Here is a 17,560-nt window from a genome sequence, read left to right on the forward strand (position 1 = left end):
CACTAACCCTAAGAGAAGGGGAGGAATCTTATTATCTGCCAGGAACTCTATATGGGAAAAGAGTTACCATGATAATTCAAACCCAGTTTGTGCCCCACAGTGGGGCAGGATCTGAGTTTATACTACCTGAAAGGTTGTTATGGTTTGGATGTGAGGTATCCCCCAAAAGCTCACGTGTGAGACAATGCAAGAAGGTTCAGAGGAGAAATGATTGGCACATAGCCTTAATGTAATCAGTGAATTATTCCCTAAAAGGTTAACTGAGTGGTAACTGGAGGCAGGTGGAGTGTGGCTGGAGGAGGTGGTTCATTGGGGACGTGGCTACAAGGTATATATTTCGTATCTGGAGAGCGGAGTCTCTTTCTCTGCTTTCTGATGATCATGTGAGCTGCTTCCCTCTGCCACACTCTTCCGCCATGATGTTCTATCTCACCTCCAGCCCTGAGGAGTGCAGCAGGCCTTCTATGGACTAAGTCCTCTGAAACCGTGAGCCCTCAAATAAACTTATCCTCCTCTATAATTGTGCTGGCCAGATCTTTTAGTCACATTGGAGAAAAACCTGACTAAAACAAAGATGCAGAAACTGAAGTTTACACATTACCATGAAAAATGGTCCGGGTCCCTGGTAAGACTTCTATAGCCACAATTTGATAAAAGGGTACCCAACCAAGAACGACTACTACTGCCGAAATTACATGGAAGAGTCAGCTTGATTTTTCCTCTTTTAAGAGAAGGGTGTAACCTCTAAAATCCAGAAAATGAGAAACGGACACTGAAGTTTAGAAAAGATTTGAAGTATTTTCCCATCTCCTGAACCAATATTTTGTGAAGAATATATAGAATTTTGAACCTAGAAGAACATAAGAGCCTATCTTATACAGCCTCATTTTAGAGATAAGAAAAGTGAAGATACAATGGTCCATATAAGATTATAGGGTCAGTTAGAGGAAGAGGCCAGTCTGCATACAAGTCTTTAACTACTAATCCATGAATGAAGCAAAGAAGTCTCACTTAGGGGCCCCCTAAAAATCCATCCATGCCTTTGACTGCTTATTGAACACCTACTGCTTTGTACTGTCTAGATTCTGAGCAGTTGGAAGACCTGCCCCTCCTCTGGAGAGTCCACAATGCAAGATGAAAGATGTATTCTGCAGTGTTTGCCTGGGCCACTGCTCACTCGAGTCTTGCACGTGCTTTTATTATTTGCTTTAAGATAAGAAACGGAGTGATTCCCAGGGCGGTCATTCTGTAAACAATTTCATTTGCTTGAGGTTTTTCAAGACACCCAATGACATCTACTCTGTACCTAGAGGCTGAGTCTGTGGAAGTCAGCCTGCTCTCGTGGGAGCCTCGGAAAATGCTGGCCTGACATGAGGAACAGCAAATACCCTCTTCCTTATGCTCCTGGTGACCCTGCATTCTGTACCGGAAAGCACACTGCAAAAGGAGGCCAGAGACCCAGGCTCTGGGTGTTTTTTAATGCTCACATATTAACTTCTTCACCTCTGAATTCTACCCCTGGGTTGTTGAAAGGGTGAAACAGAAAATAAATGAGAAAGCAGAGGTTAGGTCACGTTTTGTTTTATTTAGAAAAATCAATTGTCTTACCTTCCTGGACCCTGTTTCCCTTTTGTAAGTTGGGGTGCTGGACTAGATCAATGGTGCTAACATAAACACCCTCAGAGGCCTGCTAGATAACAGGAATGAATGAAAAGAGGGAAAGCCTTACCGTAGCACAGTAGAGCTTGCTCAGGGTCATGGTGTAATTTGACAATGCAAACTTTTATGAAGATGCCAAATCCAATTTAGAACAAACAAACAAAAACACCCTCTGACAGCCAAATTGTGGCTCCCAGATCACACACTCGGTCATGGCAGCGTCCATCCATGGGACAGCCTCGAGTGTGTTTGCACTCGTGCATGTAAGTTGCAAATGGAAATGACTACGGGAGACTTCTGTCCCCAGAAGAATAATGTAACTCAAGCGCAGGGATTGGAGAGCCAATAAGAGCAGCCGCGCGAGAGGAAAATGGTGAAGGAGGACGAAGGGAGCAAGGAGGGGAGAAGGCCAGCAGGGTGATGGTGGTGGCTCAAGGCAGACAGCAGGTAACAGTTGGTCCATTCTACCAGTGCATTTCCAGAAGCCCCGTGCACACTAAGGAGACCCCTGAGAGCGAGCGAGCACACTCAACGACCCCAAGTCTGCGGGTCCCCTACCATTTTTGGAATCATCAGTTCTTCCAGGGACATTGTCCTCCTTCTACAGACTGTTTCTAGAGATGACATGCTGCTTACCCTTTTGCAATGGTGCCAAGAGTTGGAGGCCTCAGTTTCCTCTCGCTCCCGAATCAGGTGGCTCTAACTTCCTTTGGCCACTAGAATGCTAGAATGCAGCAGAAATGATGCAGTACGACTTTTTTTTTTTTTTTTAATTGTATCAGGGACTGAACCCAGGGGCACTCAACCACTAAGCCACACCCCCAGCTCTTTTTATTTTTAATTTTTAAAAAAATTGGGGGTGGGTACTAGGTATTGAACTCAGGGGCCCTGGACCACTGAGCCACATCCCCAGCCCTATTTTGTATTTTATTTAGAGACAGGGTCTCCCTGAGTTGTTTAGGGCCTCGCCAGTTGCTGAGGCTGGCTTTGAACTAGCCAACCTCCTGCCTCAGCCTCCCAGGCCACTGGGATTACAGGCTTGAGCCACCACGCCCAGCCTTTTTTATTTTTTATGTCGAGACAGGGTCTCCCTGGGGCCTTGCTAAATTGACAAGGCTGGCTTTTTGAACTTGTGCTCTCCTGCCTCCCCTCATGAGCTGCTGGGATGACAGGCGCACGCCACCATGTGCAGCAATGCAGTATGAATTGTGGCTTGCGTTTTCACCTCTTCCAAACCCTAAGCTGCCAGGAAAAGCTGCTGGACAAACAAGTTGAAGGAACCTGGAATTCCCAGTCCGCAGTCAGGTCCTAAGCCCAGCAAGACTGTCTTGAACCTCCTAGCCTCAGCCAGCTCCCAGTTGAATGTGGCCACATTCTCGGCCCCAGAGGGAGCAGAACTGCACAGCAGAGCCCAGCCAACCCACAGAGATACTAGAAATACTAAATCTTATTGTTTTTTACCTACTACCTTTAGATTACATAGTACTAGATAACTGAAGCACTCACAGTTATGGGCAGCCAGAACTAAAGGACTCTTAGACCAGGTCTTTGACTTTATAAATCAAACCCAGATACGACACTCAGAACTTGAGCCTGTTTTTCAGCAAATCTGTCCTCAGAAGCACCTGCAGGGTTTTCCCTAACAAATAATTTCTTGCTTATTTGAGAGCTGTAAAACAGCACAAATATCAAGTTTGAGCCCTTTGTTTAATAGACTGGAAGGCCAGAGAGGTTAAGAGACTGACTCAGGGTCACACAGCCATCTAGTGTTCAAACTTGAATTCAAAGCTTGAGTTTTAATTTGATGCTGTTTTCAGTAAAATTGGCTGCTTCCTACCATTCCACAAATATATTCCCATCACATTAGAATCACAAACACCCAAGCAAAACAATAGTCCCAGGAAGAATGCTTGGCAAATATTTAGACAAAATCTAGTATACTATGGCACAGAAAGCATAGGTTTTGGGGTTAGAATACCTGGGTCTGAGTCCTGAATCCTCCACATATTCCCTTTATGATCTCTGAACCATTTCTCATCTGGAAAGTTCTTCCAGGACTAAATTATGAAAGTGCTTTACAACTGCTAAAAGCACTCCACAGATATTAACAGAGGCTATTAATGGGGAAGAAGTGTGTAGTCAGGACTTTCCACTGTTTCCTTAGACTCCCAGGAGAGTTGTCTGGGTTGTCTTTAGACTTTAAATTTGCCTTCACTGTGAAGATCAGACCAGAGAAGTCTCAAAGAAAACTTAGGCCTGGTTTCCCTGCCCAGGAGCCTTCCCCTGAATCCCAATAGCAGGTAGTAGCCCTGGGGATTGGGGAGGTGGGCAGTGGAGAGGCCCAAGTCAGCTCTGCATCAGCTCCACTCCCCCGCCCACCCACTCTGGTGGGCTCCTGAGTCAGGGTTGGCCCCTGAGTGACCAAGATGGACAAGGTCCAGCGTGGGCTCCAGGTGGCACAGTGCAGTTTCCAAGGCTTTGGGACAGGTGCTGCACAGACATGCAGGCCCCCTGTCACCCCCTGAGGCCAGGACATGAGAAGTGTGGTCCGCAGGACGTGTGTTTCATGACCGAGCTTGTCCGTGTCCCGCGTGCTGGAAAGCACCTGTTTCTCCGGTCAAGGAGGTCATGACGGCCACTCTGCGCCTTGACCATCACCCCTTGTTTCCTAGATGGAACTCATCTCAAAATCCCACTGGGGTGGGGGACGAGACCCGCTAACTTCTCATAGGGAAAATACGTGAGGTCCGCTTGTCCTTGTCCTTCCCCGACTCCAGCCTGTTCCCCGCAGCCATCCTATTTACATTTCCACAGCCACGTTCTCCGTGCCCAGCAGCCTGTCGTGTTTTTCCATCTTTATTGCTTCGCTCTGCATTCCCTGCCTGTGATTGGCCCGCGGAAAATGGAAATTGGCAAATCAGAATCAGAAGCGGTGGCTGGGCCATCAGTGCTGTGTGCATGTGACAGAGGCAAAGGTCATCTGTTGACAGGTGAAGACGTGCCAGGCTGAGACCATAGCTGGAGAATACAGCACAGCCCACAGTAAAGAGGGGGACCCCGGCAGGCACTGGGAGACACTGAAACTGGTACAGGGTCGGAGACCTCAACTCTCTGGAAAGCTAAGGGTTTTGGAAATATGGGAAGAAAAGACTCATTTGATAAGAATGGAGGGGGCAGATAGTGGGGAGCAGAGAAAAATAAGACGTGCCAGATAAGACTAAGCAAGACAGTGGAAGTCCAACTGAGAAGCAGAAACATTTGATTTGGTGATGTGGGTTCTAGGGTCCCATTTCCAATAGCCCCTTCCCTTCATCTTCTAATCTGTGGCAACTGAATTGCCTGTGGTCTTATTAGAAAGCAATCTCCTTAAGGCATAGCTATTTGCTATGTTGTTCAATAATGTGTACCCTCACCAGGCGCCATGGTGCATGCCTGTAATCCCAGGGACTCGGGAGGCTGAGGACGGAGGATCTCCAGTTAGTTCAAAGTCAGCCTCAGCAAAAGCAAGAGGATCGTGAGTCAAAGCCAGCCTCACTAAGCAACTCAGTGAGACCCTGTCTCTAAATAAAATACAAAATAGGACTGGGGGTGTGGCTCAGTGGTTGAGTGGCCCTGAGTTCAATCCCCAGTACCCACCCACCCCAAGATATGTATCCTCCAGCTCCTAGACCATCAGGTGCTTCAGGTGTATTTATTTAATGAATGAACAGATTCAATAACATGCAGTGGGTTGAAAAGGAGAAGGAAGGCCTTTCCTTTTCTCTCTTTGATAGTCTTTAGCTTTGCTATGGAAACAAACTGAAGAAACACAAGAGTTTCCTCTAGCGGCCAGACTTTGAATGCAAGTGTGTTTTTAGGTAGTGGCTGTAGCTTGCTGTGGACACTGGAAAGTCTTGTCTTCATTTGGGTTTTCCTGAAAGAGAACTGGAGTTCCACCATGGGGTGAGTGGAGGGTGAGGAAGTGAGGAGAGCGAGATGGAAGAGAAGAGTAATAGAGGGGTGGGACACTGAGGTCATGGACAACGAGGCCTCAATCGTATAGGACCCTTCAGAGGAACATTCAGAGAGCCTTCCAGAATCGTCAGTCCTAAGAACGGGAGGCAGTCTGCGCCCTGGCTTCTGACCTAGCAGTTGCATGCCCTCGAGGTTGCCAACATCCTCCCACCGCCAGCACACACAACACAGAACGCACAGGCTGCTCTTGTGCCCTGACCCAGACGCTCCCCTGCTTGTGAAGAGGACTCTGGGTCAGAACACACTTACATAACGTGTGCTCCAGGTGACACGGCGTCAGTGCATCGTGAGTCGGCATCCACAAAGGCAGTTCACTGCAGTTGCCATGAAAATCAGAGAGGGCCAGAGGCCATGAGGCGGGACATCTGAAGGCATCCATTACAGCAGTCCAGCATGCACTTGGCCTTCTCCTGTCAGTCAGTGCTTTAAACAAAGCCACACAAAGTGTTTTCCCTGAGCTCTGCCTGGGACATTTCCATATGCCCCATATTTGTATATATTCCTTTAACTTAAAGTTAACTTGCTGATTCTCAGTGAGGGAGAGGAGGCAGTTTTACTCTTCAGTGAATATGTGACGATACCTTGGAGGTGTGTTTTGGTTGTCACAATTAGAGGGAAGACACAAATAGCATGTGGTGGGGAGAAGGCAAAAAGAGAGTTGCTCAACATCTGCACTGCATGTTACAATCCCTACAGCAAAGAATTATCCAGTGCAAAGTGTTAAGAATATGAAGGTTGGAAAGCTGGAGTCTGCTCAATCAAGATGGCTGAGCGGACCTAGATGCCCTTCGACAGATGAATGAATAAAGAAACTGTGGTATATACACGACGGAATATTATTCATCCATAAAGAAGAATAATATTATGGCATTTGCAGATAAATGGATGGAATTGGAGAATATCATGCTAGGTGAAATATGCCAATCCCAAAACACCAAAGGCTGAATGTTCTCCCTGATAAGTGGATGATGATATATAACGGGGGTGGCGGGTGGGGGTGAGAGAAGAATGGAGGAACTTATAGATTACATAGAGGGAAATGAGAGGGAGGAAGGGGAGGGGGTATAAAAAATGGTGGAATGCGACAGACATCATTACCCTATGTACATGTATGATTACATGAATGGTATGAATCTACATTGTGTACAGCCATAGAAATGAAAAGATGTACCCCATTTGTGTACAATGAATCAAAATGCATTCCCCCTAAAAACTGGGACACACAGGGATGCCCTCTTTCACCACTTCTATTCAACATCATTCTTGAGACTCTAGCCAGAGCAATTAGACAAACCAAAGAAATTAAAGGGATACGAATAGGAAAAGAAGAACTCAAACTATCCCTGTTCACTGATGATATGATTATATATTTAGAGGAACCTGGAAATTCCACCAGAAAACTCTTAGAACTCATAAGTGAATTCAGTAAAATAGCAGGTTACAAGATCAATGCTTATAAATCCAATGCATTTTTATACATAAGTGATGAATCTTCAAAAAGAGAAATTAGGAAAACTACCCCATTCACAATAGCATCGAAAAAAATAAAATACTTGGGAAGCAATCTCACAAAAGAGGTGAAAGACCTCTACAATGAGAACTACAGAACACTAAAGAAAGAAATTAAAGAAAACCTTAGAAGATGGAAAGATCTCCCATGTTCTTGGATAGGCAGAATTAATATTGTCAAAATGGCCATACTACCAAAAGTGCTATACAGATTCAATGCAATTCCAATTAAAATCCCAATGATGTACCTTACAGAAATAGATCAAGCAATTATGAAATTCATCTGGAAGAATAAGAAACCCAGAATAGCTAAAGCAATCCTCAGTAGAAAGAGCGAAGCAGGGGGTATCGCAATACCAGATCTTCAACTCTATTACAAAGCAATAGTAACAAAAATGGCATGGTATTGGTACCAAAATAGACAGGTAGATCAATGGTACAGAATAGAGGACATGGACACAAACCCAAATAAATACAATTTTCTCATACTAGACAAAGGTGCCAAAAATATGCAATGGAGAAAAGATAGCCTCTTCAACAAATGGTGCTGGGAAAACTGGAAAACCATATGCAACAGAATGAAATTAAACCCCTATCTCTCACCCTGCACAAAACTCAACTCAAAATGGATCAAGGACCTCGGAATCAGACCAGAGACCCTGCATCTTATAGAAGAAAAAGTAGGTCCAAACCTTCAACTTGTTGGCTTAGGACCAGACTTCCTTAACAGGACTCCCATAGCACAAGAAATAAAAGCAAGAATCAACAACTGGGATAGATTCAAACTAAAAAGCTTTCTCTCAGCAAAGGAAACTATCAGTAATGTGAAGAGAGAGCCTACAGAGTGGGAGAATATCTTTGCCACTCATACTTCAGATAGAGCGCTAATTTCCAGAATCTATAAAGAACTCAAAAAACTCTACACCAAGAATACAAATAATCCAATCAACAAATGGGCTAAGGAAATGAACAGACACTTCACAGAAGATCTACAAGCAATCAACAGATATATGAAAAAAATGTTCAACATCTCTAGTAATAAGAGAAATGCAAATCAAAACTACCCTAAGATTTCATCTCACCCCAATTAGAATGGCGATTATCAAGAACACAAGCAACAATAGGTGTTGGCGAGGATGTGGAGAAAAAGGTACACTCATACATTGCTGGTGGGGTTGCAAATTAGTGCAGCCACTGTGGAAAGCAGTATGGAGATTCCTCAGAAAGCTTGGAATGGAACCACCATTTGACCCAGCTATCCCACTCCTTGGCCTATACCCAAAGGACTTAAAATCAGCATACTACAGAGATACAGCCACATCAATGTGCATAGCTGCTCAATTCACCATAGCCAGATTGTGGAACCAACCTAGATGCCCTTCAGTTGATGAATGGATTAAGAAACTGTGGCATATATATATAATGGAATATTACTCCGCCATGAAGAATGATAAAATTATGGCATTTGCAGGCAAATGGATGAAATTGGAGGATATCATGCTAAGTGAGATAAGCCAATATCAAAAAACTAAAGGACGAATGATCTCGCTGATAAGCAGATGAGGATATATAATGGGGGGTAGGAGGGATTAGCGTTAGGATTAGGGTTAGGTTTAGGGTTAGGGATAAGGAGGGTGGTAAGAATGGAGGAAGGAAGGACTGTATAGAGGGAAAAGAGGGGTGGGAGGGGTGGGGGAAGGGAAAAAATAACAGAATGATTCAAACAACATTAACCTATGTAAATTTATGATTTTTAATTTAAAAAAAAGCAAAATGCAGTCTGTAAAAATAAAAAAGTAATTTAAAAAAAGATGGTTGAGCAGGATCAATAGTGTCAGGAAATCATGAAAGCAGAAGTTCCAGTTCAAATGCACCAGTCCTCAGACATGTGGGGGAAAAGATGCACTCCTACATTGCTGGTGGGACTGCGAATTGAGCAACCACACTAGAAAGCAGTATGGAGATTCCTCAGAAAATCTGGAATGGAACCAACATTTGACCCAGGTATCCCATTCATTGGCCTATAACCAAAAGACTTAAAATCGGCATTCTACATTGACACAGCCACTTACATATTTATAGCAGCTCAATTCACAATAGCCAAGCTATAGAACCAAACTTCAACAGATGAATGGATAAAGAAAATGAGGTATATATGCAAAATAGAATATTACTCAGCCATAAAGAAGAACGAAATTATGGCATTTGCCAGCAAATGGATAGAACTAGAGACTATCATGCTAAGTGAAATAAGTCAATCCCTAAAAAACAAAGATCGAATGCTCTCTCTGATATGTGGATGCTAACACATAATAAACAGGGAGCAAAGGGGAATAGAAATTCATTGGATCAGACAAAGAGGAATGAAGGGAAGGGAGGGGACAGGAATAGGAGACACAGTGGAATGAGCTGGACATGACTTTCCTATGTTCATATGTGAAACTCCACATCACGTGTGCTTGCAAGAATGTCATCCTGATTAGAATGAATCATACTCCACATATTATATCAAATGGCACTCTGCTTCATGTATATCTATAAAAAACAGAAAAAAACGCATGAGTCTTGTCATTGTGAATAGGTTTGGTGAAAAAATCATGTCATTCCATGCTCTCAAGTAGTTTAGGGTGATTCTACTAGTCTTGCCTGTTTCTTAGTCTTCTCTAGGTCACCAAAATCTAGTTACTATGAGAAATTTCACCACTGTCTTAAAAAATGGAAAATTTTTGAATGATGCAGATTTGTTCTACTAATTCACCCTGTCTGCATGAATCATGGGCTGAAGAAGTGGCCCTTTTGAAATATTACTGAGTTATTTTTGGTTTGGTGTTAGGCAAGAAAAAAATCCCTAATGTTACCTAAGAAATTCCCTCAGTCTGGCTGAAATGAAGTTTTGGGTGTCAAGTAATAAAAATAAAGAGACTATTAATGAATGTGTCATAAATCTATAGTTTTCAACTTAAGGAATTATTTTATGATATGATGTTAAGTACGCCATTAATTTTAGCACTAAAACAATGTTCTTTCTTTCATAAAATAGATGTTTTCATGGTTCCTCGCCCCTTACCTATTTTAAAAGTAATTGGCTGATCTGAAAAGCCAAAAGTCTGATTATTGCTGAGTAGACAAGAAAACTGTCTACACTGTACATGGTACATGGAGTTAGGTCAGCTTGGTCAGTTTTGGAGTTCTGTTGTCTAGAATCTCATTCCTCGTATGGTTTAAGTTTAGAGTAAGATAAAGGAGGGATATGTGTGAAATTCAGAAGGCAGAAGTGAAATTATAGTCATTATTCTTTTTTTCGGTCAGATATCTTAGCAGACTGACCCAGGTGTCCAGCAGTTTCTATGCTGTCCACATCCAGCTCTTCTTCCTAACTGATGGTCCTGATGACCAGCACTGGTTCCAGAGCCCTCCCACCACCTGCAGAGGCAACCACTGCCCACAGACCTCTCCACGAACTGCCTGTGTATCACCCTACTTCGGCAACTGAAAGTCTTGGTTTCTCAAATTCCCTGGTCTGGTGACTCCTCTGATCCTGTCCCTACACTCCCTCTTCCAGATCTTCACTTCTGCGTCTCCCCACAAAATGACAAAAGTCTAATTCTTACAATAAATCCCCTGTCCCACCATTCTCACTGGGACTCTGTTCTTCTGCCTAAATATCGATTGAAAAAGTTATTGGAAGTAAAAATGCTTGCAGAAGAACAGAATGGTGAAGGAAATCTGGAATCAGTTCTATCATATGACTAGTCTTAAAGGTGTTAATAGCTGTGTTTCTATTGGTAAAATGTACACAGTGACTCCCCAGCACAAAGTGACAAAATCGTTACCTAAGGTACTGACTGTAGTTAGCTGGATCATATCCCTGTAGAAGATAAGATGTTGAGTGTCCAATGTTTACTGTTGGAGAACATTTTAGTGGTAATATAGTCTAAGGACTATAAAGCTGGTTGCTTGCTTCTAGAGCGCTGAAGAACTTGGAGGGAAGTAAAAAGATGAGAGATGAGCTTAGGGTTTTACATTTCCAGCTAAAGATCTGCATGGGTTGTCAGAAAGCTTCTGACTGTTCTGAAAGACACCACTTCTCCCATAGCCACAGAGTGGAGATTTCCAAAAGCCAGGCCCAGAGTCAAGATCCTGCAGATGGAATGTCTTCCAACAATGTTGACAGGTTACAAGCCCTAAACCAGAGGCCGACATCCAGTGCATCACCTCATAGCTAGAATGTTCATGTTGGGGAAGAAGGAGTGGAAGTGGGGTTGCTACTCACACCGTTAGTTTAATAATGCATATGAGGAATTTGTGCTCCTATGTTGATGCACAACTTTGAGCTCAGTTGTTCCATAAGGCATCCTGCCCAAGGGAGAAACAGTTCCATCTGTAGTTAAATTTCCATCAAGTTGGAAGTTGAGATTTTCCCTTGGTCAGTCTGGGTTCCTCATGCCAATGACCCAACAGTCAGCTCTTAGAGGCTGGTCTTCATGAACTGCATTCGCAGAGCTTCCTTGCTATCTGGCTTCCAGTTGAGTTTGATCAATGGAGGCATTGACAGAAGATTCAGAGGATGAGAGGAGAGACTAAGTTATTTGTTACCCATCTCTCTCCTGATGGATCTATGACTGGCAGTGGTCATATTTCTCTACTAAATGTCACATCTGCCATTGGATGAACCCCTTCTGTGGCTATTAACCTCCTTGAGTTCTAGAAATTGCATTGTTCCTTTGACTCTCAGGGCCTAGGATTAGTAATGGTTTCCTGCTATTAAGAGATCTCCCCGCTTCCTGCTCCTGTGTGAATGTTCTCTTCCTCAAACTCTTCAGCCACCCCTTTTGAATGGGGGGCAGGGCATTGACCAGCTTCCTGGTCAATACACATATAAGAAAGTTGAGATCTGAATCTCATTCTAGTCACCTTACTGAATTTTCTCCTTAGCTCTCGTAATAGTTAAACCAATTGCTTTGTTCCAAGTATTTAATTGTATCATCTGTGAGTAATTCATTTTGATCAATAAAACATTTATAAATAGTAGAACAGTTAGGCAAAGATTCTCATAGAAAGAATGAATTTGAAAGATTAGATATCATCTACCTTTAAAAAAAATATTGCTTTTCAAAAGATACTCTTAAGAAAACAGCAAGGCAAGCCACAGACTAGGAGCAATTGTTTGCAAAGTATATATTTAACACAAAAAACTTTTATCCATAATTCACAAAAACACAGAGAACTCAAGAATAAAATGGTCATAATAAGTTTTAATGAGCAAAGAAAGATTTGAAATGGTTTACAGATTTGAACAGATAATTCATCAAAGAGCATAGCGTAGATGAATATAAAATAAGGAAATGGAAATTAAACTTAACGATGGAATACCCCTGCAAACCATTAGAATGACAAAAATCAAATGGCTGAAAATGCCAGATGTTGGCAGGGATGTAGAGCAACTGGAACACTTGTGTATTTTTGGTGGGAATGTGAAGTGATACAACTTTGAAAAATAAGTTGACGACTTTTAAAAAGTTAAACATACTCACCCTTGTTGGGAGCCACGTGGATGATGAGTTTGTTGGCTTCTCTGGGAACTCTGGGTGAAATTCCTCAGTTTGAGAAAGCCCAGATCATGCTGGCACCCTGTCTTAGCTCAGGGCCTTTGGATCAAACAGCATAACCTGTCAAACACCAAACACCCTGTTAACTGCAAGACCCCTGCCACACCGGGAAACAAGCACCGAAATGGTCTCCTCTCACTGAAACCTCATCCCTGCCTTTGATGTGCTTCCCCTTAAATGAAGAATTGGGGCCTTTTTTGTTTGTTCAATTCCAGTTCCTGTCAGGGCTGGAAGACCCATCAGGCGCCCCACTTCTTAAATCTAACCTCTGGTTTTGTCTTTATTTCTTACAGATTATTTCAGACTTTTATCTTTCCAGGTGGCTCACCCCTCCTAGCAGGAACCTACTCTGCCAGGGTGCTGGCTACCCTGTTGCTGCATATGACTCAGAAATTCCACGTCTAGAAATTGACACAAGAGAAACGAAGCATGCATCCACACAAAGACTTGAACAGTCATATAGCCTAGAATAATAGAACTGGTCCTAATAGCCAAGAATTCAAACAACCCTATCCACAAATGAATGGATAAACAAATTTGGGTCTATTCGTACAATGAAATATGATTTAACACATTAAAGGAATAAACTGCACATACATGAAATGACAGATAAATTCCAAAAGTAGTATACTGAGCTATAGAAGACAGGCACAAAAGAGTATGTACTATATCGTTTTGGGCAATGAGACTAGATGGAAAAAAATCTAGGCTGATGATATGGAGATTAAGTAAAAGGGTACTTAAGGTAGAACAGATTAGAGACGATGGAATATAAGTATAAAGTGGAAATGTTATCTGGAGAAAAAAAATAAAATCTAATCTATAGCAACAAAAGCCCATCAGCTAGGGGTGATATGAGGCTAGGGATGTGGGGGTTGGGGAGACTGATGGGGATTGAGCACAAGGAAACTCTTTGGGGTGATAGAAATATTTAGTATGTTGATTAGGGTGTATTCACACAGGCATACACATGTCTACCTAAACTTGTTGAAATGTACCCTTAAAATTTGTGCATCTTGGGCTGGGGTTGTGGCTCAGTGGTAGAGGCACTGGGTTTGGCTCTCAGCACTGCATATAAATAAATAAAATAAAGATCCATTGTCAACTAAAATTTAAAAAAAAATTGGTGCATTTTATTGTCGGTGAATTATACCTAAATAAGGTTGATGGGGGGGGGGGGGGGAAGCAGCAGCAGAACCAATTGCCATAAGCCCAGCCCGCTCAGACACTTCTCTTCACAAATCACTTGTGGGTCACAATCACAGTGATTCAGCAACAGCCTCTGGAATGAGATTATAGCTGGTAAACATGTTCCCAGATGCTGGAACATCAGTCACACTGAAGAGACCATATTTCAACTCTCGTTTGGGAGATGTGATATATTTCTTGACCCTACAGAGGCCACTGCCACCTGCAATAGAACACTGACTTCTGCAGATAAAGAACTGGAGACTGATCTCTTATCTCACTCTCTCCTACATCTTAACATCAGCAATTTTTCTCCTGTTATCAGACAAAACTCAAAACCATAGGCAAGTGAGGCAGGGTAAAGATGACAAATGAGGAAATGTACTCAAATCTAAAGTTAACTGCCAGATGAGTATTTCAGAGACAATGTTCAAATTCCAGTAAAAATAGCCACAGCTCAAGCTCTCTGGCCAAACTGGACCGACAACACATGTAAGAGAAAAATTTAGCAGCTCTCGAGATAAATCAATTACAAGAACACCCTACTTTTTCCTTACTACACTCAGCAAACAATCATTGCCTCGAGCCAATAATTTATCTTGGACTAAACAGGCTTTATTTTATTTTTACATTGTTACCACGTTATCCTTACAGTAGTAAATCTCTGTTAAATAAACCATGAAGTTTGTCACTAGCCCAAGCGTTAGACACATAAGCAATCTATACAACATTATCTAGATTTTCTTTTTTAAATTTACATGGCATATGGCCTGGGGCCAAGGAAATGGTGGAGTTAAATTGGCCCAGTGTGAGGGAGGATGACATTTTAAGGGAACAGTGTTGGCAGAGAAGTAGGATAAATGTGTACTGTAGACCTACTTCCCTAGAACCCAAACAGCTAAAAATTCAAATAACGAGATTTTTGCTGTCTTAGTCAAGGATCTCTGCTCTTCATCCTAACAAGAAAAAAGCATTTCAAGAGTGTAAAGTCGTGTCTGAATCACAGGAAAGCTTAGATTTAGTATAATTTTGCCTTGAGTATATTTATCCTTTGAAAAATAGTGCTTTAGGAATGATAACTCTCAATGTACCAGGGTACTGAATTTACTAATCCAGGAGTCACTTATAAACAGAGACTATAAAACTTTTTTCATCCCAATATCTAAACACAGAGCCAAGCACAAAATGTACTTAAATGTTAGTTTGAATGAAATAAAAACATGCATTATGGTTCTATTTTTAAGAAGGAAAAAATACCATATATTATATATATATGCAAGTTCTTTAATCTCTTTGTACCTCCTCTCATCTGTGAATGGAGATCACAATAGTTTCTATGTCATAGGGTTAAGATGAAAATTGAGATACTACATATAATGTGCTGAAGGATATTTAACCCTTAGCAAACACTTGATTAATGTGGGTTATTATTTTTTGTTTGGTTTGAAATAAATAAAAGAAAAATAGGCAGGCGCAAGCGCAGGCGCAGGCGCGCTCTCCTGAGGCCCGCGCTCCTTCACCCTGCGCCGCGGACCGCCCCGCGGACTCCGCGGAGGTTGGGATTCGCGGTGGGCTCCTGCGTCTGCGGGTGTCCGCCGGGTGCGGCCGGGCTCCGCTCTGCCGCCGCCGTGGCCCATGGGCAGAGTCGGCCAGGCAGGCCGGCATTAGACTAAAAAGATGTCCCTGTATGATGACCTGGGAGTGGAGACCAGTGACTCAAAAACAGAAGGCTGGTCCAAAAACTTCAAACTTCTGCAGTCTCAGCAGGTGAAGAAAGCAGCTCTCACTCAAGCAAAGTTGTAGATGGACACAATACCTTTATTTTAGTTATTTTTATGTGCTGAGGATTGAACCCAGTGTCTCATGCATGCTAGAGCCAAAGGACAAAACAAAGTACAGTCCTTGCCCCAGTCATTGATCTAAAGCGAGGTAGCTCCTCAGATGACCGGCAGATTGTGGACACACCACCACATGTAGCAGCTGGCCTGAAGGACCCTGTACCCAGTGGGTTTTCTGCAGGGGAAGTTCTGATTCCCTTAGCTGATGAATATGATCCTATGTTTCCCAATGATTACGAGAAAGTAGTGAAGCGCCAAAGAGAGGAACGACAGAGGCAGCGGGAGCTGGAAAGACAGAAAGAAATAGAAGAAAGGGAAAAGAGGCGTAAAGACAGACATGAAGCTAGTGGGTTTTCAAGGCGACCAGATCCAGATTCTGATGAGGATGAAGATTATGAGCGAGAGAGGAGGAAAAGAAGTATGGGAGGAGCTGCCATCGCGCCACCCACTTCTCTTGTAGAGAAAGACAAAGAGCTACCCCGAGATTTTCCTTATGAAGAGGACTCAAGACCTCGATCACAGTCTTCCAAAGCTGCTATTCCTCCTCCAGTATATGAGGAACCGGATAGACAGAGATCTCCAACTGGGCCTAGCAACTCTTTCCTTGCTAGCATGGGTGGCACAGTAGCACATAAGATCATGCAGAAGTATGGCTTCCGGGAAGGCCAGGGTCTGGGGAAGCACGAGCAGGGGCTGAGCACCGCATTGTCGGTGGAGAAGACCAGCAAGCGGGGCGGCAAGATCATTGTGGGTGATGCCACAGAGAAGGGTGAGTCTCAGGATGCATCCAAGAAGTCAGATTCAAATCCATTAACTGAAATACTTAAGTGTCCTACTAAAGTGGTTCTGCTGAGGAATATGGTTGGTGCAGGAGAAGTGGATGAAGACTTGGAAGTTGAAACCAAGGAAGAATGTGAAAAATATGGCAAAGTTGTAAAATGTGTGATATTTGAAATTCCTGGTGCCCCTGATGATGAAGCAGTACGAATATTTTTAGAATTTGAGAGAGTTGAATCAGCAATTAAAGCTGTTGTTGATCTGAATGGGAGGTATTTTGGTGGAAGGGTGGTAAAAGCATGTTTCTACAATTTGGATAAATTCAGGGTCTTGGATTTGGCGGAACAAGTTTGATTTTAAGAACTAAAGTCATCTCTGGTGATCCTTAAATGATCCACAGACTGAGCAAAGACAGAAAAAGGCAATGGCCTCTGGGACTGTTGAATACTGAGACTCTTGGAAGGACTTCTAAGATATATGTTGATTGATTTCTTTTTTATTTTGTGATTTTTTTAATATAGTATAAAAAGCCTTTTAAAAATTCAAAAAAAAAAAAAGAAAAAGAAAAATACTTCATGGCAAAACAGTTGAAGAGAAATCATGTTCTATTACAAGAAAAAGAGGAAAAAGGAAAGAGAGAGGAGAAATAACTATCAATTTCATCTCAAAGAATCCCTCCTTCAGCCTTCTGACTACTGCTCTGTGCTTGGTGTACAACTCCTATCTCAGGTTTTCCTTGCACCTTCACCTGGGGATTTCTTTTTGTCTGTTTTTTCTTTGAATTGCCTTTTCCTGAGTTCTGTGATGGGTTGACAGATCTGCTTCCATGAGAATGTTATAGGCCAGACTCTAAGGGAAATGACTAAACTGACTCCATTTTGCTCTAAGACTCCATGTTATGTAGGAAATAAACTTCTCCCATGGGGGACACCCCGCCTCCGTACCCATCATCAGTTATTTAGTGTG

General features: G+C 42.7%; 1 protein-coding gene across 1 annotated transcript; it reads left to right on the forward strand.

The window, feature by feature from the left end:
- Window positions 1-15,480: 15,480 nt before the first annotated feature.
- Window positions 15,481-17,140, forward strand: LOC306653146 (splicing factor 45-like). The gene is made up of 2 exons (XM_079126000.1): window positions 15,481-15,778; window positions 15,856-17,140. Exons 1-2 carry the CDS (start codon window positions 15,657-15,659, stop codon window positions 16,946-16,948), a joined length of 1,215 nt encoding a protein of 404 aa, XP_078982126.1. The 5' UTR covers window positions 15,481-15,656; the 3' UTR covers window positions 16,949-17,140.
- The last annotated feature ends 420 nt before the right edge of the window (window positions 17,141-17,560 follow it).

The sequence above is a fragment of the Sciurus vulgaris genome (genome assembly GCF_902686455.1).
Source record: "Sciurus vulgaris genome assembly, chromosome: 2".
In the NCBI taxonomy this organism is placed as follows: Eukaryota; Metazoa; Chordata; class Mammalia; order Rodentia; family Sciuridae; genus Sciurus; species Sciurus vulgaris.